The 27,624-nt window shown below is 47.4% G+C and overlaps 1 protein-coding gene across 1 annotated transcript in view; it reads right to left on the bottom strand.

The window, feature by feature from the left end:
• Positions 1 to 27,624, bottom strand: part of IQGAP3 (IQ motif containing GTPase activating protein 3) — a 52,128-nt gene extending 24,504 nt beyond the window's left edge. The window contains exons 1-19 of the mRNA XM_077325395.1: positions 27,451 to 27,624; positions 24,636 to 24,723; positions 22,949 to 23,105; positions 21,548 to 21,625; positions 21,350 to 21,426; positions 20,173 to 20,240; positions 18,365 to 18,478; positions 17,123 to 17,301; positions 15,700 to 15,793; positions 15,030 to 15,193; positions 13,776 to 13,863; positions 12,131 to 12,294; positions 9,948 to 10,108; positions 8,411 to 8,535; positions 7,653 to 7,816; positions 5,552 to 5,642; positions 3,784 to 3,951; positions 2,428 to 2,570; positions 1,882 to 2,052 (exon numbers count right to left, since the gene is read on the bottom strand). Of these exons, the coding sequence (XP_077181510.1) occupies positions 1,882 to 2,052; positions 2,428 to 2,570; positions 3,784 to 3,951; positions 5,552 to 5,642; positions 7,653 to 7,816; positions 8,411 to 8,535; positions 9,948 to 10,108; positions 12,131 to 12,294; positions 13,776 to 13,863; positions 15,030 to 15,193; positions 15,700 to 15,793; positions 17,123 to 17,301; positions 18,365 to 18,478; positions 20,173 to 20,240; positions 21,350 to 21,426; positions 21,548 to 21,625; positions 22,949 to 23,105; positions 24,636 to 24,723; positions 27,451 to 27,586 (2,430 nt within the window). The 5' untranslated portion in view covers positions 27,587 to 27,624. The remainder of the gene's footprint in view (positions 1 to 1,881; positions 2,053 to 2,427; positions 2,571 to 3,783; positions 3,952 to 5,551; positions 5,643 to 7,652; positions 7,817 to 8,410; positions 8,536 to 9,947; positions 10,109 to 12,130; positions 12,295 to 13,775; positions 13,864 to 15,029; positions 15,194 to 15,699; positions 15,794 to 17,122; positions 17,302 to 18,364; positions 18,479 to 20,172; positions 20,241 to 21,349; positions 21,427 to 21,547; positions 21,626 to 22,948; positions 23,106 to 24,635; positions 24,724 to 27,450) is intronic.

The following is a 27,624-nucleotide window of genomic DNA, read 5'->3' as shown; positions in this document are numbered from 1 at the left end:
TTTATCCCTCCCTTCTTCCAAGGAGCTCAGCGTGGCTTGCGTGTGGCTTGTTTCCTCTATTTTATGACAGCTCCTGTGAGGGAAGGGAGGCGGAGAGAGCGACTGGCCCAAGGTCACCCCATGAACTTTGGGGCTGAATGGAGATTTGAACCCAGGACTCCCCAGTCCTAGTTCAACCGCCACACAAGCTGTCGGGTCAAACAAGTGTTTTTCTAGGTCTGTTATCTGAAGGTCTAGACTTGGCACCATCTCCATACAAAGTATGAACACTGCCACTAAACTATGACCCACTGCCGTAAAAGCACTGTTGCTTTAGCACAGGGGTAGTCAAACTGCGGCCCTCCAGATGTCCATGGACTACAATTCCTAGGAGCCCCTGCCAGCGAACGCTGGCAGGGGGCTCCTGGGAATTGTAGTCCATGGACATCTGGAGGGCCGCAGTTTGACTACCCCTGCTTTAGCACATTCAAAGAACTTCATATGTATCGTTTACTGTTTTAATGGGGGTTTTATGGGGTATGTTTATGGTTTTAATGGTTAGCTGCCTCGAGGCGACAAAAGTCGTGAGGCAGGATATTAATCCAAATATAAATAAATAAAAATAAAATAAGATGTGCATTATCTTGTAGAGCTGGCTTTCTCAACCAGGGTTTCATGAAACCCTGGGGTTTCTTGATAGTCCGGGGAGGGTTTCTCAAACGGGTGGGCATTAATTCAGCTTTAATATATTTTTTGAAATTTGTTAAACATTTATCAGGTGATATTACCATATATGGTCATGTCACCCCCCCTGCCAAAATGGCCAGTGATGGGCCTGGGTGGGAATGCACACAGCTATGCTTCCCAACCCTATTCTGCATGATCGTGCCCCTTCTGGGGTTTCTTGAAGCCTGGAGAATGTTTTGGGGGTTTCTCAATGGTAAAAAAATCAAGAAAGGCTGTTGAAGAGCCTTAAAATATCCTCACAAGCTCGCTGCTGGAGGAAAGATATGGATACTGTGGGCCTCCAAAAAGACAATTCGGTTCTTTAGATCAGGGGTAGTCAACCTGTGGTCCTCCAGATTTTCATGGACTACAATTCCCATGAGCCCCTGCTGGCAGGGGCTCATGGGAATTGTAGTCCATGGACATCTGGAAGACCTCAGGTTAACTACCCCTGCTTTAGATCAAACCAAGCCTCAAATCTCTCTAAAAGCTGAAATGATTAAACCTAGGATATCAAACTACAGTCACATCATGAGAAGATGAGACTCACTGGAAAAGACAACCATGCTGGGGAAAGCAGCAGGAAAAGAGGAAGGCCCAACATCAGCCAGATTGGCTCACTTAGAGAAATCATGGCCTTCCATTTACAAGACCTGAGCGAAGCAGTTAACAAGAGGACGTTCCAGAGGTCCATAATTTGGAAGCTTGCTGTTATCCAGAAGTAACTCGGCAGCATTTCATAAACACACACACAAGGTAGGAAGAAGAAGAGTTGGTTTTTATACCCCGCTTTCCTTTACCTGAAGGAGTCTCAAAGTGGCTTACAATCGCCTTCGCTTTCCTCTCCCCACAACAGACACCCTGTGAGGGAGGTGAGGCTGAGAGAGCTCTGAAAGGACTGCTCGATCAGAACAGCCCTATCAGAGCTGTGACTAGCCCAAGGTCACTCAGCTGGCCGCATGTGGAGGAGCAGGGAATCAAACCCGGCCTGCCAGATGAGAAGCTGCCGCTCTTAACCACGACACCAAGTTGGCTCTGTATTAACACCCCGATGTCACATGTGGGAAGCTTACAGAAAGGGGCTTGCCTCACCCTGCCTAAGGAAATCCTCAGCTCAGGATAAGCAGGCCACTGGTGGGTGGGTGAGTGGGTGGCTGGGGGAGAACTGCCTCCTACCTGAATTTTAATAGCAGCTGGGATTTGCTTCGACAAAAGGCGCCAGCGTGCTGTGAAGTCCTGCCGGACAAGGAAGCCCCTCAAGCGGGCCTGCAGTTGGATGACGAACTGGATGTTCGATTTCCAGAGGCGTTCCTGATCATGGGCGGCCGTCACTCTGGCGATGGCCAACTGCAAGGAAGAGACAGGCCAGGTCAAGATGAGGGCCAGTCGGAGCCGGAGGGTGAAAAGAAACAGACTGCGATTTCAGATAGTTCGCTGCACATCCATTATGCCAATCTCTGGGGCAGCCCTTTAAAAAATCATTCATTTGCATGATTTAGTCTGCAGGGTCCTGAGAAGGATAACAGAGTGAATCAGCATAATCAACACAATTGGAGATTCAGGAACCTATGCATTAAATCAGGGGTCTCCAATTCGGCACTGACCCAAGCAGGTTTGTAAAACCATATCCTGCAATGCAGCCCCATTGCATGCAACTTTAAATATGAAACTATTTTCACAAAAATTGGTGTACAGGGGGAAGTCAGACGAAGGGGGCCACACCTGGATTTCCTCCCGGCTGAGATGTGTGGGATTAAGGACGCAAGGACGCGGCTGATCCCACACGCCTTCAAACGTCTGCAGGCTGAAATAGTACTCTGCTCCATCCTTCAGTTTGTGTTGGACCCAAGGGGCTTTCACGTTCCCTGCATGTCAAATGAAATTAAAAGCCACAGTGATGCCGTCAGCTTACGCAGATGACAGCCAACGCACCGGCTGGGTTTGAATGCGTTCTTTCAGGGGAGGATCTCGTCCACTGCGCATTGCTCTGGGGAGAGATTGCTTCCCGAATTGTTGGTAGAGATGAGAGAGCCTGGGGGGTATTTAAAAAGGGGGGGACCCTCCTTTTTCCAACATTCCCCGGGGACTTTTGGAGGTACATACTTAGAGTTTTCAAAAAAACTATCTAACAAGCTAAGAAACATTCCGTTCTTAAGTGAGAGAAAAAACCTTATATGTCTCAAGGCCCATGGGGAGCTTCGACTAGGTGATCAATGCCACAGATTCCATGCTGCATTGCCCAGCTTCCGCAGGGGGCAAACAGGAGCATTTTTATCCAAACTGGACATCATGCAAAGACAGAGCGATAAAACAAACTGTTGTTAGTGCAACAAACCAAATATGTGCTGTGCCACTAACCACGGTTAGCCAAGGGTATGCGAAACCAGGGTCTGAAACCATGGTTTCCAGAGGGATCATAAACTAGTTAACTGAGGTTCTGCATGTTGTGTGCTCACATATTCCCTCAGACCACAGAGATGCCTGGCCAGGGCAGCTCAAAATCGCTCTCTCACCTTTCAGGGATTATCACTAGTCAAGTGAAATCACCTCTTTCTCCTTCTGGCACAAGCCACCAGCAAGCGAGGAAGAAAGATAATTTTACTCAATTCTCCGTTGCTGTTGCTATCCTTCGCACAACCCACAAGATGCATTTTTGCTCTCGAAATTCTCCCACTCCCCAGAGAGGAGTGTTGAGACAAACAGCAGGCTGCTCGAAGAAAGAGAAAATAGGGAAACATCTGTTCTGCCAACTCCTTCTGCTTGACACAATCTGGTGACTAACATTTTGTTTCTTCCATTTATTTATATCCTATTTTTCTCTCCACTTCAGACTCAAAGCAACTTAGAACTCGGTTCTCCCCTGCTACATTTTCTCACAACAGCCCTGCGAGGCAGGCCAGGCAGAGAGTGTGTGACGGTCCCAAGTCACCCAGCCGGCTTCCATGATAGAGGTGAGCACTCAAACCCAGATTGCTCAAGGTCCTCGTCCAAACCTCTGTCTACCACACCACACTGGCTCCCTAGGGCCTCTCTAGGACCATCCCACGAGGACACTCCTCCACCTCCGTCTGTTTTTACCTGGTGGTTTTTTAGCAGCCATGATGGCACTAAGCTGTGTCTGATAAGCACCAGCACACTCCATCACCACGCCGCACAGAGACACATCTGGATTGCGCAGGACCCTGACGGTTTGTGCCGCATTGCCTTCTTTGATGGCCTGATTGATAGCAGCAATGCCCAGAGCCACTGCAGAAGAGAAAGAGGGGGAGATGAGCTAGAGAAGGCAAAACAAAGGACACATTGAAAGGAGGGAACAGGGATCTTGTTTTCTGGCCAGGAGTACACATCAAAACCTCTTTTGCACCTACCGAAGCCTCTTCTTCCACCCACCCCCACATAAGAGTTGGAAGGGACCTCCAGGGTCATCTAGTCCAACCCCCTTCAGAATGCAGGTAGTTCGCAACTTCCTGCCCATCCACAGTGACCCCAATTCCATGCCCAGATGATGCCTTCCCCCCAAAAAACAGAATCTCTTGCAAGCCTAGCCTGGAAGAAATTTGCTTCCCAATCCCAAAGCAGCAATTGGCATTTCCTTGAGCATGCAAGAAAGAGCCACGAGATTCAAGCATGGACACAATCCCTTCTGCCCACAATCTGCCTAAATTCACAGAATCAGCATTTCTGTCAGATGACTCTCTAGCCTCTGCTTAAAAACTTCCAAAGGAGAATCCACCACCTCCCAAGGAAGCCTGTTCCACTGAGGAACCGCTCTGTCAGGAACTCCAGATGTTTAGCCAAAGATTCTTTTGAATACATTTCATCCCATTGGTTAATTTGAATTAATTTAATCCCATTGGGTCTGGTCCGATGCTCTGGGACAACAGAAAACAACTCTGCTCCTTCCTCTATGTGACAGCCCTTCAAGTACTTGAAGATAACCATCCTATCCCCTCTCAGTCATCTTCTCTCCAGGCTAAACAGACGAAGCTCCCTCAGCCTTCCTTCATACATCTGAGTCTCCAGACTCCTAACCATTTTTGTTGCCTCCTCTGCTTCAGTTTGTCTACATCCCTCTTCAATTGTGGTGCCCAAAACTGAACACAGTACTACGTGGGATTGAACCAGAACAGAGTAAAGCGGTATCAGCACCTCACTTCAGAGTCATAAGAAACCCAACCTTCTTGCAAATCTGCTCCCTACCAGAAAGTCAGACTTCCTGAAAGGACCAGAGCAGAAAAGGCAGGTTTTAATCTGGCACGATAAGACTTCCTGAGGGGTACAAGGCAGCACATGGTGTAGGTGTGTTTTGCTCTGTTAAAGGGAGGACTACGAGGACGGCGCTGTTGATGGGCAGGAGATGGCCCAGAGAGTGACTGCATGTGTGTAAATGAGACCCCCCCCCCTTGTCTCAGATCCATTTTAGGAGCTGCAGCCCCTAAAACTACGCATTTCTTTGTGATTCTATCCATAAGTCTGACCTTTAGACAGTGGAGAGGATTGCAGGACTTACGTACGTTTCTGCAGACCCCCTTTTCTGTAAACCAATAACCCCAGGTTATTGGCTTGACCTGAAAAACATCATCTTTCCCTGCCTTCAATTGAATATTATAAAATCTCATGTAATCCTTTGTTCGACAAACAGGCTTTTTTGGGACAACCCCCCTGTGTCATTTTGTTCTGCTGCAGTTGAATAAAATTATTAAAAGGTTTTCCAGTTTAGTGGTCACTCTGTTTGGGTGCTGCACGCTAGGCAAATTATCCCAAAAGGCCCAGACCAGGCTATCAGCAGAACTGTTCAAGCCTGCAGCTCAGAATTAATCCAGAAATGCCAAGACAGCGCTCGTACTTCTCTTTGCCGCTTCTGAATCCAGGTTGGCTCTGGAGACCCCCTCCTGAATCTCTTCCCACCACAGCGCGGCTCCAGCATCCCCACTTGCCTAGAACAAAAGAGATTAAAAGGACTGCAGAATCCCATCACAGACAAAGGCCAGTCAGCAGCTCCCCTTGCAGAAGAAGAAGAAGAGTTGGTTCTTATATGCCACTTTTCTCTACTCGAAGGAGTCTCATAGTGGCTTACAATCACCTTCCCTTTCCTCTCCCCACAACAGACACCCTGTGAGATGGGTGAGGCTTGGATAGCCCTGAGATTCCTGCTCAGTCAGAACAGCTTTATCAGTGCTGTAGTGAGCCCAAGGTCACCCAGCTGGTTGCTTGTGGAGGAGGAGCAGGGAATCAAACCTGGTTTGCAAGATTAGAAGTCTGCGCTCCTAACCCCTGCACCAAGACAAGGCCGTTCGGTAGCCCAACGTACCCTGTGGCACCCACCATAATTCCACCCAACCCACTTGGGCTATCAGTATGAGTTAATGTAATGTTTCCCACATTTTTGTACTGTTCCGCACTGCTTGTTGTTTCACTTCATTCATTATTGTTAATCCAAGTTATCCGTATTGTTTCTGTTCTGTTTTATGTGAACCGTCCTGAACCTTCGGGGCGGGCGGTATATAATAAATAAATAAATAATAAATGAGTGTGAGTTTTGCAGAAACATTTGTCCACCCACCACTGGAAACGGCATGCGGGACCAGACGGCCCTTCAGCCTGATCCAGCAGGGCTATTCTGACCCACTTCTGGGCATAAGAGGGTGCAGGTCATCTCCAAAACGTTGGGCATGCAAGACACAAAACGGCATGATTCTTTGCCAGGTGAAGGAGCACAGAAGGGAAACCTTGACATCCGTCCACCTGAGGCTTTGGGGAATGAGCCACAGCTGCTGGGAAAGATCATTCTCTGCCCAAGAGCAATGGCCATTTGCTGCCATATGCATCACGTGGCCTGACCAACCAGTAATCTGACAGGAGACCATCAGCTCTGGCATGTGACACTGCTTTACGCTCAGAAGGATCCAGGATGAGTCCATGGCCCCACCAGTGAAAAAGAGAAAAGAGTCTGGGGAAACCTTTCTGTGCAAGAGAGTATTTATTCATTTATACCCTGCCTTTCTCCCCAATGGGGGCCCAAAGCAGTGGGTGTAGCGGTTAAAGAGCAGCAGACTCTAATTGGGTAACCTTGGGCTAGTCACAGTCCTGTCAGAGCTGTTCTCACACAGCAGTTCTCTTAGAGCTCTCCTAGCCCCACCTACCTCACTGGGTGTCAGTTGTGGGGAGAGGAAGGGAAAGTGGGACTCTTTCAGGTAATGAAAAGCAGGATATGAGAAACCAGCTCTTTTCTTCTCCATCTTACATGGTTCTCCTTAACTCCATTTTGTCCTCACAACAACCCTGTGAGGTAGAGTAGGCTGAGGGTCGGTAACTTGCCTTAGATCATCCAGAAAGCTTTTGGGGCAGAACGGGGATTTGAACCGGGTTGTCTCGGATCCCAGCCTAGCCACTAAATCCCTGGCCCCTCTTGGTAAAAATCCTTTCTGTATAAAAGGATCTAGGGCAGGGGTGGCAGGGGCTCATGGGAATTGTAGTCCATGGACATCTGGAGAACCACAGTTTGGCCACCCCTGCTCTAGAGGGCTGCTGCAAGCCAAGAGTTGACAGTAGTAAGGCAGTTGGCCCAAAGATCCAACCCCACATAGAGGCAGGTTCACAAAATGCTAGTTTGGGAACCAGAAGTTCTCCCTGCTCCAAGTTCTCTGTCTCGCCACCCGGTTCTGGCCTGCCCGAATTAACAAGAGTTCACTTTGTTCCCACAGGACGTGGAGAGAGGTTGTGATGGAGATGCTACCTTAGATGCTTGGAGGACCATCGCATCAGATCTCCCAAGCTAAGCATGGTCAACCCTGCTTAGTAGAAGACGAAGTTGGTTTTCATCCCCTGCTTTTTACTGCCCAAAGAAGTCTTCGAGCAGCTGTCGATCGCCTCCCCTTCCTCTCCCCACAGCAGACACCCTGTGAGGCAGGTAGGGCTGAGGAGTTCCCTCCTCCTGTTCTTCCTACCTGTGCTTTTTGCTTCTGAGCACAGGTCAGAACGTCATGGTACCGCCGAGCATTTGGGAGCGTCACGTCACTCAAGCCAGCAGATGGCAGCAACAGAGCAGTAAGCGTTTTTTCCGGGCTACCCTGGTCCAGTGCCTCGTTGATCAGTCGGACAGCGAGGACTCCTGACAAGAGAGAGAGGGCAGGAAGAAAGAAGTACTTCCGTCCAGCCAAGCGAAGAGGGCAGCCAAAACCCAATCCTCATGAACTGCAAGGGTTTACTCACATCCAGTGCATTCTGACAGCCTTTCTGACAGCCCAGCAAGAAGTTTAGGAAGTCCCCAATGGGCCACCGTACAGGGGAACGAGCTGCACTTTGCTTCCAGGGTGCAGTTTAGAGAATCATGGGGTGGTCATTTGGTCATGTGACTGCAAAGGCCACAAACCAAACCTGAGAGCATCTATACCAGCCACAGCGAAGCTGGACAGCAATAAGGGTTTACCAGTTTACAGGCTGGGTAAATAGGAAACCTGCTAATTTCCATGTTGTGATTGTTATTATTATTAAATTGGATTTGTTACCCACCACCTTAAGTAATGTAAATACGTGGCCTTAAGGTGGCTTAGCACACACGTTTGGAAAATATTAATATATTTTCATCGTGGTTACATATCGCCAAGGTCCGCAGCAGCACCCCCAATGCGGACTGCACTGTCAGGAAGCCCAGCCCCAAAGAAGTGGGTCAGGGAGCCCAGCCTCAAAGGTTTTGTTGACTTACTGTTGTCTTCCTCTTGGACCGAGGCATTCACATCGTTCACAGAAGCCTGAATGTCATTCCAGCTCAGGAACTCATTTCTCCCATCTCGAGAGCGGCGCTTCCATTTCAATAAGTCATCAAAATAACTGTGGAATGGAAAAACATCTGTCTCTTTCCAGTAGCCTTCACCTAGGTTTGGAAACCCCTATTGGGTATGTATGCCCCAACTGCACAGTTGAAATTAAGTTTTCCTGGTTTAACATGTGCCTGTTTAAAATAAATATGCCAAACCATTCCTCGCTCCCCCCACGCCGGCTTCTCTGCCCCCTCCCCAGCAGCTGGCGGCCAGATCCCAGGCTCCTGGCTGGATCCCATCCCATCCCATCCCTCCCTTCCCCACATGCCCTGCTGACCCAGGTTACCTCTCCAGCACCAGCCGCATCCTCCGGGCTCAATCCTCCCTGGGAGACCCCAGGAGCTAAGATGGCTTATGTGCATTCCCCCCCCCCCCAAAAAAATAGCAACACACTGGGGGGGGTGGAATCAGGAAACTACAAAGGTACTCCATCATCCTACAGCAGGGGTAGTCAAACTGCGGCCCTCCAGATGTCCATGGACTACAATTCCCACAAGCCCCTGCCAGCAAATGCTGGCAGGGGCTCGTGGGAATTGTAGTCCATGGACATCTGGAGGGCCGCAGTTTGACTACTCCTGGGAGACAGAGTTTCCTACCATTCCGTCACAGAACTGAACCAGCTGAGCTGGAAGAAGGAGCTCAGGAGAGAGCTGCTGGCAAGGCAAGGGTATTTTTGAAGGTTTGTTCTGCCTTTCCTAAACTGCTGGGGAGCCATTCACTGTCTGGGCCCAGTGCATCTGAGGGACCACCTAACGGACTATGTCCCCCGAAGAGCACTTCGCTCTGCCAGCGTGAACAGGGGGCAATCCCCAGCCAGAGAGACGTATGCTTGGTTTCAACCGGGGCCGGGGCCAGGGGTCCCACGAGATCCATTTCCTGGTTGCTTCCACTTGGAAGCCATTTTGTAATGGTAAGCACTCCTAAAGGTAAAGGTAAAGGTATCCCCTGTGCAAGCACCGAGTCATGTCTGACCCTTGGGGTGACGCCCTCTAGCGTTTTCATGGCAGACTCAATACGGGGTGGTTTGCCAGTGTCTTCCCCAGTCATGACCGTTTACCCCCCAGCAAGCTGGGTCCTCATTTTACCGACCTCGGAAGGATGGAAGGCTGAGTCAACCTTGAGCCGGCTGCTGGGATTGAACTCCCAGCCTCATGAGCAAAGCTTTCAGACGGCTGCCTTACCACTCTGCGCCACAAGAGGCTCTTAAGCACTCCTAGAATCATAGAATCATAGAGTTGGAAGGGACCTCCTGGGTCATCTAGTCCAACCCCCTCCTTGTTCTCAAAATTCCAGGAATTCCTACAGGCACAATCAAATTGGGGACCCCTGTGTTATTAGTTCAGATACAGCAGGGGTTGGGAAGGTCTTTCTCCACCCTTCTGTTTCCTATTGAGCAGACAGCAACGCCGAACATCTGCTTACCGCTGGGCGTTGCCTTCTTCTACCTCTGAGAGACCTAAACTGGGGCTGACCAGAACTTTCCAGACGGTGCCAGCATCTCTGCGTTCCAGCGCTTGGTTGATGAGGGCCACTGCAGACAGCATTTCCACAGCAACAAACAGCTCCTCTTGGACCAACTCACCCTGCAGAACACGTACACAAACAGGATATTCCTAAAAGCCTGAGCTTATGAGCCTTCTTTTTTGTTTCTAATTTACCAAGATGACTTGGCTCCATTTGCTCAAAAGCTTGTATCTCGGCAACCGAACATGAAAATAGTTTACACTTTGAATAATTTGTTCTCATAAAGGTAAAGGTATCCCCTGTGCAAGCACCGGGTCATGTCTGACCCTTGGGGTGACGCCCTCTAGCGTTTTCATGGCAGACTCAATACGGGGTGGTTTGCCTTCCCCAGTCATTACCGTTTACCCCCCAGCAAGCTGGGTACTCATTTTACCAACCTCGGAAGGATGGAAGGCTGAGTCAACCTTGAGTCGGCTGCTGGGATCGAACTCCCAGCCTCATGGGCAGCCAGCTCAGACAGCATTTCTGCTGCCTTACCACTCTGCGCCACAAAAGGCTCTTTTTGTTCTCATATTTGTTGCTAATTGGGACAAGCATGAAGCACTGAACCCACCATTCAGCATGGCTTCAGCAAAACGGAATAGAAACTTGATCTTATTCAGTAGATTTATCAGTTTGATTTTTCCCTTCAATATAGATCACTAGCCACCATCACCTCCATCCTATTGATACAAAAGGGACATTTAGAAAGAGAGACATCTGAGTGGTCAAATAGGAATCCCTAACCTTCTTGATTAAAAATGAAGTATTTAAAACCTTTGAAAAGGTTTAGATTTTAATTTATCTGCCGTCTGTTGTTGTTCTATATATTGTTACATGGGATTTTATATTGCAATTTTAAATGTTGTTGTAAACCGCCACAAGATGACCAGTTGTGAGCGGTGGTATATAAAGAAAATATGAATAAATAAATAAACAAACAAACAAACAAATAAATAAATAAAATCCTTGAACTGTCAGCAGATGCTATACTTACTGCTAACTATAAATGCTGAGTCTAAACCCCGATTTGCCAACTACTATTGAGAAACAAACTCACTTTACCAAAATTAAGGAAATGATTAGAACTTTGTGCAGCTTCTCTCGACAGGGGTGACGCATCAAACAACTCTGCTCTCCTGGTTTTTACCCTGAAGCTGAAGGACTGGCATGCCATCACAACAGTTTTCAAGGGCAAAATCAAAGCAGAAACAAAGTAGAGTAACAGCAGCCGCAAATAAATTAGATATTTTTAAGACAGCAGAACAGTTCCTTATACACTTTGATTTACCCCTTTACCTCAGAATGGGTGGCGTGTTAGTCTGTCTGCAGCAGTAGAAAAGAGCAAGAATCCAGTAGCACTTTAACAAAATTTGTGACAGGAGATGTGCTTTCCAAAGTCACTGGTCACTTCTTCGGATATAGAAGTGAGCAGTGACTCACAAAAGCTCATCCCATGCCACAAATTTTCATTACCGTTGTTGCTATATATTATAAGAGTCCTTAACTTTGCATTTACTCTTGTCATATTTATTGACAAAATATTTGCAACTGAGGAAAACGCTTTGAAAGCCGTTGTTACTGGCCGGCGCTTTGGTGAAGACTACAAATAAATTAGAAAAAAGAAAAACAATCAAGAATCATCTTCTTGTTCATTGGTTTACTAGTTACATTTATTATACTTTATTCAGCCCCTGTTCAGGATTCTACGTGATTTCTGTATTTATACTGAACAAGCTGCCTGATTGTTTTTTGAACTTCCAGGTGGAACCTGAAGATTTCCCAGAATTCCAACTCATCTCCGGACAACAGAGATCAGTTCCGCTGGAGCGAGCAGCAGCTTTGGACTGGACTCTGCGGTGATATAGCCTGCTGCAGTCCCTCCTTTTCCCAAATGACACAGTCCTCCAAGTTAGAACCCTCAAATCTCCAGGAATCTCCCGACCTAAATCTGGCAACCATAGCCAGCAGCCAGTCAAGAGCATTAACAGCCAAAGGGGCAGTCTGACCACTTACACCATGACTCTCTGGGCTACGGAGAACATTTGTTTAGCTGACAGGTATGCCAACCCAAGTCAACCTGGGCTCCCATTTTCTCTCACCTGTGGCTGCTGATGTTGCAAGACAGACAATTCCTGCTGGTACAGGCGTGCGGCAAAGGGGAAGATCTCTGGCAGCTGAGCATCCGGGTTCATCAGGGCCCGCACGGTCTCTTCCGCTACTCCTCTCCGGATGGAGGCATTGATCTGCCTCACAGCCTGTGCCACTGCGTATTGGGGGTGGAGAGGGGGTGGCGTGGAGAACAAAATAAAGGATGGGTGAGCAAATAGTAGGGATAAAAAGGGACCCAGAAATTTTGGCCCTGTGTTTTCTTTGAGGACATCAATTCTGGTCTGTGCATACAGTGGAATGAAGAAGTAGAACCTGAGATCGCTCCATAATTTTCACCCTCCTCTTCTCCCAGGGTAGGGTATATGAATCTCCTTTCCAGATGAGTAAGAGAAAAGGAAGAAAGTAGAACATTTTATACCCTGCTTTTCTCCACCTTGAGGGGAGTCTCAATACAGTTTACAATCATCTTCCTTTCCCAGAACTTTCCAGAAGGTGCCCTTCTTCCCTTTCTCTCCTCACAGCAAGCACCTTGTGAAGCATGCGAGGCTGAGAGTTTGGAGAGAACAGTGACTGGCCCAAGGTCACCCAGCTGACTGTATGTGGAGGAGGAGTGGGGAATCAAGCCCAATCCTCCATAGTAGAGTCTGCTGCTCTATACTGTCATGAACTTCGATTCATGCCCCCGATTGCCTGGCATCCTGATGTCCTTTTGAACCCAGGCTGTAACATGTTTTACATGCACTCTGAACCTGTCACCATAAAACCTTCATGCTTCTCCTGTCTCCTATCTGGTGCCTCCCTTTTGCATCCCCCTGATGTTCTCAGCAGGGCATTCTTATCTCTTCCGCCCCAAACATAGAATGTGGAGACGAAACAGAGTTGTTACAATTTAGATCAAAGGTGGGCCATCTGGCTCAGCCTGAGAACCTTTGCACCCTTCCTCGATCCTGCTCTCCCGTCATAATTCGAATGTCCCCCCTCCCCTAGAGTGTGGCTCCTATATATGCAAACAATGTGCCTGTGTAAATTGTCTGCCAAGAAGTTTGCTCTATGCTTCTTGGCTGCCTTCAGTTTTTGTATTGCCTATTCAATAAAGCTTTTCTTTGGATTCCACCTGGAAATCTCGGATGCTTGCTTTGAGAGGACTTTACTAGCTGAACTCTGCCTGGTTCATGACATATACCAACGTGATTCTGGTAGAGCGAGCTGTAGGGATGGTAGAATGAGCTGTACCATTTCATACTGCAGGGGAGGAATGTCATTTTTATATAGATCATTATTTTAAAGTCCTCGCAAATAGAAGACTGGCCTGTCAGGGAAGGATGCTAGTTTTCTACTGGCAGAGAATGTTCTTGCAGTGGAAAGCATTTTAAAGTGTACCTCCCCCTGCATGAAATCAGAACTGGAACTCCCCCTAAAACTGTACCACCTCCACTAACTCCTGACATGCAGTCAAGACCAGACTCCACAAACTACAGATAAAATATTCCATCTCTGCTTGAGATGGAATCTCTGACTGAAGGAGAGGAGCCACCATGATCAAATATTCCCTTGTGATAAAACTGCACACAGTTAAGGCCAGTGTCCCAGGCCTCTCTGTACAATCTGCACCTCCGTATATACATCTCCACTCACCGATGTAGTCCTGATCTGCTTTCTCATTGGCTGCATAGATCGCTGCTTGTATTTCCTCTTGCTCAAGCAAATCAATGTAGCCCAGCTCCTGAAAGATGACAATGAGAATTAATGAGAAAGGAGGTTGCCCAATAGGATGACAATTAGCAGGCGGAACTTACTACAACAAGATCAGGAGGCGAGTGCATGAAAAGCAGATGAAGGCTAAACAAGATCACTGGTCAAGCTAATATGCTGCAGGAAACTGGCCGAATCTCCTTCCCTGTCACTTCGGGAAAATAACACCGCTCTTCAAAACCTTTGGTAAGGAGAGCTGATACATGCGGGACTCCAGACTTGCCTCAAGACCCATTTAGTTGCCAACCACATGACATGACCTCGTAACATCTAGGGATGCCACTATTGGGGCTCAATGCAACAGTGTCGTGTCCGAGTGGGGGCCTAGGATTTGACAGCACTGCATCATGTGATGCTCTAGGAATTCCCTCCAATCTCAATGGTCTTTTCCATGGACAACAAGGAACTTCCTAGAGTGCTGAGGAAGGTGGTTGCATCACTTCTGAGACTCCACTCAAAAGTGATAGCACCATGTTTAGTGATGCTGGTTTTGTACCCCTATCTCCTGTCGGTTGCCAACAGAGGGCTGGCAATCATGTGTTCAGCCTACCTTAAGGCTATTACAAACTTATCCCCGCTTGATTTTTCTGGATACAAATCACAGTGCTGATCTACAGTGCTGATCTACAAAGCCCATCAATAGCTCAAGTCCAGGGCTCATTCTCCCTTACCAATTGGGAAGATCATCTTGGGAAGTCCTGCAAATTTCAAGATTGCAGAAATATTATTCCTTCCAGTATCTTAGAAGCCCGAAGAGCAGCAGTTGGGAGGGGAGGGGGCTTTGTTAAATTCTTGGTTTATCTCCTGATCACATTCAGTAAGATTATGCATGAAGTTTAATACAAAAATAGTATCTGTTGGGAATAATTTATGTCCTCTCTGGGAACCTCTAGTCCAGGGGTAGTCAACCTGTGGTCCTCCAGATGTCCATGGACTACAATTCCCATGAGCCCCTGCCAGCATTTGCTGGCAGGGCCTCATGGGAATTGTAGTCCATGGACATCTGGAGGACCACAGGTTGACTACCCCTGCTCTAGTCCCATTAATCCTGAAAAGAGAAGCAGTCTGGAGATGAGATGACCAAGGAAGGGCCACACTGATTCACAGCCCCCCATTCATTCCCCTCCCCAGACTTACCAGTGCCTTCTGTTCCCGGTCAGCACTCAGCTGATCCAGGTACCAGTCTGCATTCTCTCGCTGCAGGTTTCTCAAGGCTAGGGTAGGATCCTGCAAAGCACAGAACAAGGCCTGGGGATCCTGTCCCTCTAGGGTGTCATCCACCAACTCTAGAGCACCTTTCACTGTTTAAAAACAAAAGTTATAATGGGCGTTTGTGTATCGGACTACAAGTAATATCCTTTTATTAAGCTTAGCAATGGAGCAGGTGTGTTGAATCAGAAGGGCCCTCGGTAAAAGAATCTCAGACAGCAGAACCTGAAGAGTTGTTCAAAAAGCACCAGCCATCCAGTACACAGGTAGTCCTAAACCTTTACACATCAAGGACTCCCAGAGCTCCAAGCCCATGACGTCATAAGCCTGTGACATCAACACCATCCAATAGGAAGATGAGAACCCGGAATTATGACCCACGGACACCAAAACAAAGCAGATCGGGGCTTCTCAACCATGGTTTGCCTCCTGGATGTCCAAAAGCTGAAAGGACATTCTTGGAATCTAAATTATATTGCAAATGATTTTTTTTTAATCAATGCCAGCTGCACTTTGGTACCACACCTGAACCAGGCCTGACTTCTAATTGCGTTTTCCTCATGATGACTGTCTCTCAGAGGGCCGCCTCTCTGCTTACCGTTAACTCTGTTGATGTTGCCTTGTATCTCGGCCTGCGTCAGGCACCGGTTGTAAATGTCTTCACCTTCACCTTCGAGAATCTCCTTCAGGTTCTGATTGGGGTGGGGGGAAAGGGACAGAAAGGAGAGAAGCCGTAAGCTCCGCATTGTCACTGCTCAGCTCCCTGATCTTGTGAAATCATAAGGATTATTTACAGTGCCCAGTGAGCCAAGGGAGTGTTTCGATGGCTGCTAACAGAAGAGCTTGCTGGAGACCTTTAATAAATGGCCAAGTGAAGGCTTAAAGGGAATGGCAGGTTACAGTGGATGAGCGATTGGGATGTGAGTGTCCTGCATAATGCAGGGGGTTGGACTAGATGACCCAGGAGGTCCCAACTCTATGATTCTATGATTCTAAGATTTCTCTGATGTCTTGCAGGGTCACCTTTCTGAGCACATCCCTGTCGAAGAACTCCACTGTCACCACCCCACAATGCACTTTCATGAAGATATGAAAACCACCTTAGGTAGCTCATAATAGAAAGTCTGTAAGAGGTTTCCTTTAGTCCAAGAGGTCTTTTGCAGTCCTGTCACTAACACCAGTCATATTCATTCCCACAAGAGAACTGAGCTGTTAAAACAGGCTTTCGTGCAGCCCTGGGGTTTCTTGATGGCCCTGGAAGGGTTTCCCGAACGGGTGGGAGTTAATTAACTTTTAATGTATTTCTTAAAATGTGTTAAACATTTATCGGGTGCTATGACCAGATATGGTCATCGCAACTGTCCCTCCCTCCCAAAATGGCCAATGATGGGCCTGAAGGGTGTAGGAAAGGGAGGGACCCCAGGTGGGCATGTCCACAGCTCTGCTTCCCAACATATTCTGAATAATCACACCACTTCTGGGGTTTCTCAAAGCCTGAAGTCTGTTTCAGGGGTCTAAACCAGTGGTCCCCAACGTTTTTTTGGCTGGGGACCGGTAGGGCGATGGCCACGGCCGCGCAGCACGCATGCGTGGCCACGCCCCCACGCATTGCACATGCGCGGCCGGGCCGCACATGCGCACTGCGCAGCCGAAATCGCACATGTGTGGTACTTTTGTGCATGCGCGAAAGTGCCACGCATGCGTGATTTTGGCCGCGCAGCGCGCATGTGCGCATGTGCGGCCGGGCCGCGCATGCGCAATGCGTGGTGCAGCCCCGATTCCCTCTCCCCCCCTTCCGCAGTAAGAAGCTTCCCGGGCCGCAAGATTGCGGCCTGGGAAGTTTTTTACTGCGGGGGGGGGGGCGGGGAGAGGGAACCGCGGCCCGGCGCCCTGGCCTTCGCGGCCCGGCACTGGGCTGCGGACCACAGGTTGGGGACCACTGGTCTAAACAGTAAAAAGCTGAGAAAGGCTGTGTAAAAACATAACACTGGCATTTAAAGCTAACCTACGTCTCTGCTTACCCGGTTCTCCGCATTGCTGGCTTTCTCCACCTTGGCCCGATAAAGCACTTCCTGGTAGACTGCCGCGAAGTTCTCCCGAAGGTTGCGCATCATGGCACTGGGGTTGTGTAGGGCCAGCATAGTTTGCGCCACAATTCCAGCCTCCACCGCTTCATTGATAGCAAGGACTGCAGCGTGCACTAGATGGTGAGAAGCATAAATGTGCAAAGGAAACCTCAGAAAAGAATTAATGCCAATACCCTGCTGCGATAGTGCAGGGTTTCCATGATGGGGACAGATAAGTCTATGAGCACTGGGTGTCTTCATTAAAGAAAAATGGAGATCAGGGTTCGGGAGGTATTGTTAGAATTGCAATCGGCAAGTAATTGGGTGAAGACAGCCTTGAAGGGCTGCTGTTAAGCTGTTTAAGCAGTTGAGCTCTACCTGTAGAGTCTCTAGTGGCATCAGGTAGTCATTAGGAATTCTGAACCACAGGGATTCCTTTAAGGTGGGCTTCAACCCACTTTCTGTTTATTTGGGAAGAGATCAGTGTGTGCTCTGAAGCAGATTCCATTAAGCTCTGCTCTCTCCATCCACTAATTATGTGGGCATGTAGTCTGCTTGAGCCAGCCATAGGGGCTTGCAATATGGTTTTTTTACAACTATCTTTTAAGCTTTTGTACACTGTAAATACTCTTTCTCAGTAAAGATTACTCTCTTTTAAACTACAAAGCACTTTGAGTCTGGATCTGTGCCTCATCCACAAAGGTAACTAATAACTGCATACTTCCAAAATGCAGTTACTCTGCAGCTCTTATTTCTCTGGAGGGACTCAGAACCCAGTCAATTCCAAAGCCCCAACAGGTGTGCCAAATGTGATTTTTTAATCTCTATCTAGGAAACCCAAAGTGGTGTATGAGTTAGACCAGTAAGATCTGGGTTCAATCTTCACTCAACTGTGAAGCTCACTAGATCTCAGCGCACTCTTAGGGACAGAAGAAACTGTCTCAGCCTCTGTTTTCTGGCTTACTTTTAAATACAAATTTAAGAAAAGCAGGTGTTTATATTCCCCTTTTCTCTACCCTAAGATGTCTCAAAGCAGCTTACAATTGCCTTTACCTTCCTCTCCTCAGAACAAACACCTTGTGAGGTAGGTGGGGCTGAGAGAGTTTGGCAAGGATAGAACCTAAGACCTAGTAGATGTGCTGCCATTCTGCCATGGTTCCATTGAGAGTGAAGAGGTCTTCTCCTCCACGTACGTACCTGCCGCTTCATCCACAGAGAGCTCGTTCGCAAGAATTCCCCCTATCTTGCTGAACGATGGCAGCTGCAAGCCGTATTTCTCTAGCTCGCACTTCATATGGTTTATTTCCTTATCTAGAACAGAACAAGCAGTCACATTCCGGTCTCCTCTGATTGGCATAACCTCTGCAGGCAAAGAGCAATTCTTTCCCAAAGATCCTTTTCAAACTGGAGATGCCAGGGATTGAACCCGGCACCTTCTGCCCACAAAGCACTTGCTCTACCACTGAGCCACAGCCCCGCTCAAACTGATAGCAGGGCATTTTATACTGCATCTGGCCCAACACTGTTTATTACAATTGGGAGTGACGTTCTAGAACAGCTGGCAGAGTCAGGCCTTTCCCAGCAAGGAAGGGCTGTGGCACAGTGGTAGAGCATCTCCTTTGCATGCACAAGGTCCCATGTTCTATCCCCAGTATCTCATCTCAAGTTAAATAAATCAGGTAGCTGATAATGTTAAAGGCTTCCTGTTGAGGCCCTAAGGAGCCATTGCTGGTCGCAACAGAAGAGTTGGTTTTTATACCCCTCTTTTCACTGCCTGAAGGAGTCTCAAAGCCTCTTACAATTGCCTTCCCTTTCCCCACAGGTAGGTAGGTGAGGCTGAGAAAGCTCTGACAGGAGTGAGAACAACACTAACAGGACTGTGACGAGCCCAATGTCACCCAACTGGCTGCACGTGGAAGAGCGGGGAATCAAACCCGGCTCACCAGATTAGAAGTCGCCGCTCTTAACCACACCACGCTGGCTGGATAAGAGGTTAAGATAATGCTTACGTGGACAGACCGATGGTCTGAACTCACGATGAGGCAGTGACATGTGTCCTGCCTCAAAATCCTGCTGGAAATCAGGTAGGTGCAAGAGAAAACAAAACTGGAAAATTAGTCTCCCATTTAAATGCCCAGCCAGGCGTTGCTTTCCACAGTAGTGACACCATGAAATTGTTCAAGTATTAGATCAAGGCAGGCAGCCATGTTAGCCTGACTGTCACAGCAGAAAAGAGCAAAAGTCCCAGAGCTCCTTCAAAACAAACACCATTTGTGGCTGGGATGAGCTTTTGTGAGTCTTTGCCTACAAAGAAGTGAGTCATGAAAACTCACCCCCTGCCCCAGACTTTGGTAGTCCCTAAGATGCTCTGGGACACTTGCTCTTTTCTGCTGCTAAAGGTAAAGGTTTCCCCTGTACAAGCACCGAGTCATGTCTGACCCTTGGGGTGACGCCCTCTAGTATTTTCTTGGCAGACTCAATACAGGGTGGTTTGCCAGTGCCTTCCCCAGTCATTACCGTTTACCCCCCAGCAAGCTGGGTACTCATTTTACCGACCTCAGAAGGCTGGAAGGCTGAGTCAACCTTGAGCCGGCTGCTGGGATTGAACTTCCAGCCTCATGGGCAGAGCTTTCAGACTGCATATCTGCTGCCTTACCACTCTGCGCCACAAGAGGCTGCTACAGACTAATATGGCTACTCCACGGAAGGCACCACATTTAGACGTACAGAATGGAAATCCATCAACATTGTGAGAGGTATCTGAAGAAATGAGCAGTGACTCATGAAAGCTCTTCCCCTGCCACAAATGTTATTAATCTTTAAGGTGCTCCTGGACTCTCACTCTTTTCCACTGCTAAGGTCTGTATGGTCTACACAGGGAATGGTTCTCCGGGGTCTTCTACCTCACTCGCCACTTGACCATTTTAACTCAAGATGCTGGTGCTTGAGCCTGGGACCTCCTGCCTGCCTCAGTCCCTCCCCCTCTCCTTTTTTGCACAACTTACCTGTAAAGTTCACTTTCCCGTACAAATCCTGGATCTGGGGAGCCAGCCCCAATTTAAACAGGTATAAACTGGAGGAGGAGCAGAAAAGAACATGGGTTTGCTTATACGCAACTCCAGTTTCACATACTAATAAAGTGATTGTAAACTCATCTATGGCGAGCAAGGGTAAGCTTCCAGGCGAACGAGTAGGAAGTTTCTACATATTACACGAGGACTGGGATTTTTATCCCGCCTAAACCAGTGCAGTGCCATTTGCCAATGATTGCTATTCATGAGCAGCAAGGGAATCATTTTTTGTTTTGCGTCCCAGCCATTTTTCTCGACTTACACTGCACTAGGGCGACGATATTTTTCCTTGTTCAACAGGAACAGGAACACAGTTTGCTGCCGTGTGTCTCAGTGTCCTTGCACATGTCTCGTTGCTCCTCTGTTCTCTTCTCACATGAAGCAAGACAAAGTAAAGATTCCCCAGCTCTCCGAATGTGCACCTGTCGTGTTGCAGCCGACTTAGAGCAACTCTGCAGGGTTTTCAGGGCAAGGCACAGAGCAGTCGCTTGCCATTGCCTGCCTCTGCAAAGGAACCCTGCCATCCCTTGATGGTCTCTCATCCCAACCCTAACCAGGGCCGACCCTGCTTAGCTTCCGACAAGATCAGGCCAGGCTGGGCCAGCCAGGTCAGGGTCAAGAAACAATGAGCCGCAAGGGAGTGGCGGGCTATAAATCTAATAATAATAATAATAATAATAATAATAATAATAATAATAATAATAATAATAATAATTGGTAGCTGTAATGTCTAGGCAGGCAAACTGCAGCTTCCACTTTGCTCTAAGAAAACCACGGTTTGCTTGGAAAGGCACAAATAACTAGTGTGCTTTCCTTGGATTGAGAGGGGTGGCATACCCAAGGCAGAGACTTCATTCACAAAGCACCAAACCACGATTTCTTGTTCCCTCTGCTTAACGTACTTAATGCAGGGAGCCTGCCGAACCATGAACAGCAAGCTCTCTTGTTTAGAACCTTAACCATGGTTAGCATTTCCCATGGGCGAACCATGGTTCAGACCTGCGAGACTGGTTTCGTTTTCTGCCTACTCAGCGCCTCCACGTAGATAGATCAGGACCTCAACAACCGAACAAAGAGATTTCTGAAAGGGTGTCTCCAGATATCATCTCACCTCAAAGCGTGAATACAATAGATGACCCGAGGCATGTTTTTCTTGTCGTAGATGTCTGTCGTCTCAGGGTGGAAGATCTGCCGACAACAGGAGAATGGGAAATCTGAAAACACCCTGATTCAGAATTGAAATAGTAACAATAATAGCCCATCCTTTTAAATTAACAGGCACGCCAGGGTGGGATGTAGTCTCCGTTACCGTGGGTAATCCAGTGTGACTCATAGCACCCCGCCAGTAGTTGATGTTGTCTGTGTGACGGTAGTGAAGCCCACACGCCTTGAGATGGAAAAAGAAAGGAGAAATGCTTTCCTGATGAGATAGGCATGCTATAGATTGAATAATTAAAAAATTGGAAATTCAGCAGAGAAAGGGAACTACACCAGGGGTGGCCAAACTGTGGCTCTCCAGATGTCCATGGACTTCAATTACCATGAGCCCCTGCCATCTGGCAGGGGCTCATGGTAATTGTAGTCCATGGACATCTGGAGCGCCACCACCCCTGCTCTACACCTAAGCTTGCCAGCTCTGAGCGTCTGGAGCGCCACAAGCTGAGTTTAGCTATTGTTAGTATGTCAAGAGATTCCTTTGTAAAGTTGAAGTTGGTTCTTAAATCTAAAAACCATTGTCCCTTGAAAAAGCAGTAAGGCAAAACGAGTCGGGACTTGTGTGAAATTATAAGAATAAAGAATTATTGAAGACAGAAGACTCGATATGTCCAGTTTTGATATTTTATTGCCATATTGGTTTCCCAGGGTATCTATATTTTTCTACACCTACGCTTGCCAGCTCTGAGCTGGGAAATTCCTGATGATTTGGGGGTGGAATTTAAGGAAAGGAGGGAGCTCGGCACCCTCTGACGGTGCCGTTTCCTTTGGGGGAAGTGATTTCTGTAGCACTGAGAGCAGTCATGATTCCAGATCTCCAGGCTCCAGCCAGAGGTTACAGAAAGCAAAAGACCCATCAGCCAAGGAAGTCCAGAAGCAATTCAAGCTGGCAATGGCTGAATGCAAATGCTTCTTTATTATTGCACAGCCCAAATCATATAAAGCCAAAATGAGCCCCGTAGGAACAAAACTCTTTTTCTACTTAATTCTTCATCAGTGGCTCTCATTTATTGTTCATGTCACAATAAAAGATTGTTTTGTGTAGTATGATATGAAGAAAAGACCTCTAAATATCCAATGGACCAATACTGGTTCTTGAAATTTTAAACAGAGTTGGGGGTCCTGTGGTATGATCCTACAATTAGAGCCACTGATGAAGAATTAAGTTGAAAACAAGTTTTGTCCCTCCGGGACTCGTTTTGGCTTTATATGATTTGGGCTGTGCAATAATAAAGAAGCATTTGGACTCAGCCATCGTCAGCTTAAATTTCTTCTTGCCCACTCAGAGGTTGGCAACCCACCTGGAGACACCAAGATCTGAACCCAGGATCTTCAGTGTGCAAAGCAAGCTTCAGCCACTCAGCTATGCTGGAAAAAGCCTTTCCTAGCACTGCTTCCTCAGACCTCTTTCGCACTGGAGACTTAGCCTGGCATGCTTAGCACTCAAAAGACACAGTCTCCTTACATCAAGCAGTTGTAGCAATAAACTACTAACCTTGAAACGTGCCTGATCCAGATCATAAATCTTCTTCAAGGGAACCACATCTGGAGCAAAGGTGTGGGCCAGTTTGGCCAGGATGACGCCGTTCCGCAAACTTTCTTCCAGTTCGGTAGGCGATGCCAGATCCTCCTTCAAGCAGGCCTCCATCCAGCTTGCATGTGCAGAGAGACAAACAGGAAGGAAGGTTTCCCTTTTCCCAGAGGGCCTCCAAAGGTTTTTCCATAGGTTCCCCTCCCCACCACCACCTGATAACCCCAAGAAGTAGGGAGGTTAGGCTGAGAAAGAGCAGCTGGCCCAAGCTCACAAACTACAATAAAGTTTATTGTCTGTGGACAAAAGCCATTACACTCTTACTCATACAGCGTAACATAACTACAAACTTCAACATTAAAATAATCTAAAACATTATAACAATCTAACCAGAAAGTACTAATCAAATACAAGCATTGCCCTCATTAGATGCAGCTCTGGCCTATGTTTCCTTGGCTGTTAAAGCAAAGACTGACATGCTGTAAGACACAGATGGCTCAACCTCTGAGAGAAGAAAGAGCAGCTTCTCAGAGTCTTGAGGAAGAATTTAAGCTCACTACAAGTGCTGAGGGAAGTTTGCTTCTTGGCTCTATGTAGAGAGGACAAAACATATAGCATGACAGGTCCTCTGAAAGTAAAGCTCCACAGATTCAAAGATGTGAGGCAGCAGTATTTGGAAGTAACATCCAGCTGCAAAGCTATTGGCATAATTTGAAACCAAAATGAGCATTCTGAGTTTAGGGGAGGGAACCATTCACATTTCTAGTCTCGTTGACCTGTCCTAGAGGGCCATGTTCCTGTTTCCTACTTCCTCCCCCCCCCCTCATCTCCAACCTTCAAGCCTGCAACATGGTGGGTGCAGAGATGCCTCCAGCATCTCTTACCATCCAGCTACTCAGATTAGAATTCTCTTTACCTTTTCAGGTGTAGAATTAAGTTTTCTAATAAATAGTTTCTATATTAGTTAAATACAACCTTGGAGAATATGCTTTTCTGTGTTAGTTGTTTTCTGACCACACACACTCAGCTGCACGCCGCGTTTACCAGCCCAACCAGACACTCTGCTAACTTTCAGGGTATTAAGACTTTATCACAAGTCAGCCAACCAATATCCTTCTACTGCCTTCTACTGAATCAATCCATTAAAGTCAGTACTGCCTATTCAGACAAGCAGCTCTCCAGGGTCTCAGGCAGAGGTCATTCGCTTCACATGATCCTTTGAACTGGAGATCTTGGGGATTGAACTTGGGACCTTCTGCATGCCCTGCCACTGAACCACAGTCCTCCCCAAAGATTTACAGACAGACGTATAGAGGCATTACAGCAATCAGCAAGCAAAATTTGGCAGACAAGATTACTTCTGCCTTAGTCCCAGACTAAATATCTTGGACAGGTAACCAAACTCTGAAGATGGAGGACAGAGGAGAGAAGTGGCAGCCAACTCATAGAGTTGGAAGGGGCCATAAAGGCCATCTAGTCCAACCCCCTGCTCAACACAGGATCAGCCCAAAGCATCCTAAAGCATCCAAGAAAAGTGTGTATCCAACCTTTGCTTGAAGACTGCCAGTGAGGGGGAGCTCACCACCTCCTTAGGCAGCCTATTCCACTCCAACTGCCTATTCCACTCCAACTATTCCAACTCTTGGCTCACCGTTTTGCTTCCTCTAAGCGACAGAGATATTGGTAAGCCTCATTCTGACGCCTTTGCTCATCCATTTCATCTGCAGTCAAGCGTTCATCTGGGGAAACCAAAAACAAACAAAACCAATCTGTTTAGAAAGAGGGAAGACACAAGCAGACTAAAGCTACACACAGAACTCAGTACAGGGTACAAAACTGTGTATGGAACAAGTGGTACAATAAAGGATGCTAAAGAATAATCTCACAATGGATCGAATTACATCTTCAAATACTTCACATGAGAAGAGTAAATTAAGAATAAATTAAGAGAAGAGTAAATTAAGAGTAAGTTTGTAAATTAAGAATTTAATTTCTCAGTGTATGTGGCATGACAAGGACAGCGGTTATGAACTTATTATGAGCTTGACTTATGACCTAAGTCTTATATGGTATTCAACTTCAGTATTTAACAACTTCAGTATTATCTCTAAGGATCTGACTACAAAAGCCCTCCAAGCAGTAACCATGTATAAGACTTCTACGAAGAATCTAGAAGAATATATGTATCTGAAGAGGTGGAACAAACTAAGTTCATAATCAGTATATTTGTCATAATCTTGACGAGAAATAGTATGAGAGATTAATTGAAAATGCATTTCATTTTGAGATTATTCTTTAGGATACTTCATTGTACAGCCTGTTCTATACACTGCCTTGTATCCTGTATTTAGTTCTATTGATACCGTGTATCCTCTTTGCATTGTTTAAAGATACACACAGAGAGTTTGAACTTCCCACAAAATCTAAAGCTGCCTCTTGGTTATGTATGGCGAAAACACACATGGCCAGAGGGATGGTGAGCTCAACCCCAACAAGGGAGAACAAGCCAGGCTCTGCAGAGCACTCAGGGGTATGACTCATAAGCACCTTGTTACCGCCAGCTGAACTGGCAAGTGGGCTCTCTGCTCAGGAGCCTGTGCTTTATTTGTAACCCTTTCTTCCTTTGCACAGTTGTCATGAAGAAAAAGGGGAGTCAGCAAAAAAAAAAAAGCCTTTTTATACAGCCTGAGGCTTTCAGTCAGGAGAGAACGGATAAAATCAGCCCTGCAAAACCAACACAAATTTAATCAACCCCGATCCCAACGGAGATGCCTCCAGGAAGCCCACAGAGAAAGCGTGAAGTGAACAGCCCCTTGCCCCCAGCCAGAGACATCAAGAGGTAGACTGCCTCTGGATCTGGAGGCTCTACTTACTTTCATGTTTAGTACGCAGATCAGCAGGGTCTTGGTGGATCTGACAAAGAGGTCAACCAGTCCAGCATCCTGTTTCCAAGACTGGCCCTGGAGAGGCCTACAAGTGAGGCGTATTTCTTCCAAGTGTGCAGTGACTGGAGCACTGAACATCTAACTGCTGCTAGCCACCCCTAACATCCCTTAGATCAGGGGTAGTCAACCTGTGGTCCTCCAGATGTCCATGGACTACAATTCCCATCAGCCCCTGCCAGTGAATGCTGGCAGGGGCTGATGGGAATTGTAGTCCATAGACATCTGGAGGACCACAGGTTGACTACCCCTGCCTTAGATGTCTCCACCATGAATGTCGATAGTGACCTGTACATCAGCCACAAGTGGGGAAGAACAGGAGCCAGAGTCATGACCTAACTGTTGGAATATGCAAGACCTGAAGAGCGCATGAGTCAATGGAATATGAGGAATATCCTAGGAGGGGTGTGGGAGGCAATGTGTAGTTAGCATATTTAATCAAGAACCTAAAAATGTCAAAACAAAGGAAATGGATGTAAGCCCCCGTAAAGCAGAGCACACATTAAAAATTTAGTACTGATATTTATTACAGTTAAAAACCCAAGGTTTATCGCATATTACCTGGGTTCCGTTTTGACAGAAATCCTACAGAATAAACAGATAAGGAAAACTACAAAAAAGGACACTTTTCTGTCTTTTATTAATATATTTATTGTATTACCATTGGATGGGTCTGTTTCTCTCTGTCTGGTTTAATTATTAGACCGTCCTTCTTATACTCTTGTATGATCCTTGGTTAATAACCTACCTCCCAGGGCTGTTGTGAAAGTACAATCACCCTGAGCTCTTTGGAAGAGGGGCAGGTAGAGCAATACTTCTCCCCCCACCCTTTTAGATACAAAATTATAAAAGCGTTACATGGTATACATTATGGGAAGTTCTTGCTTGTTGGGGAAAAGCACTTTATGGTCTTGATGATTCTTTGAAAAAAACAGAAACAGAAGCCAAGTCTACATTAGACTTTCATGACAAGCAATCTCAGGGTGTGGTGCAGTGGTTAGAGTGCCGACCAGGGAGATTCTGGTTCAGATCCCCATGTGCCCTGCAAGGTTGCAAGATCAGCTTGGGCCAGTCGGCCACAGTCTCTGCTTAACCCACCTCACAGGGTTGTTGTGGGGATAAAACGAAAATCACTTTGGATCCCCATGGGAGTGAGAGGCAGGAAACAAATAAACCCAAACGTCTCCCGAGAGAGCTGTCTGGCATCAGATGCAGTGGTTCGGTGCCTAATCTCACCAGGAGTAGCTTACAGCTGTTCTTCAGACAAGCTATTCAAACCACCTCCCCTCTCCGGTTTTTCCGATCTAGAACAACAGAGCGGCTTCTGCGTAGTTATTGACACGGCAAAGCAACGCTGGATTTGATCCGGAAGATCTGCACTTAGAAATAAATCCCTTGCAGAAGCAAGAGGCCCGGGGCCCGGGGCGCGTCCCACCACCCACCCTCTCGGCCACTTTTGCATGCGCGTCGGTTTCCAAAACCGCCCTCCCTCTTTCACCCGTCCCCCCCATCCCCGCGACTCACAGCCGGACCGAGGCGGCCCATGGCCGGAGCCTCGCGTGGGTTGCTGCTCCATCGCCAGCTGATCCGCTTCCTCCAACTCCGCTTCGGATTTGATTTTTGAATCTCCCGCCGCCTCTTTCCTCCTTCCAGCTGACATGCCCGTGGCTGCTGGGAAACCTGGGAATTGTAGTTTCT

Source organism: Paroedura picta, chromosome 1 (genome assembly GCF_049243985.1).
Source record: "Paroedura picta isolate Pp20150507F chromosome 1, Ppicta_v3.0, whole genome shotgun sequence".
NCBI classification, from domain to species: Eukaryota; Metazoa; Chordata; class Lepidosauria; order Squamata; family Gekkonidae; genus Paroedura; species Paroedura picta.
The sequence above is the reverse complement of the archived record's forward strand: the minus strand, read 5'-3'. Positions and strand labels throughout refer to the sequence as shown.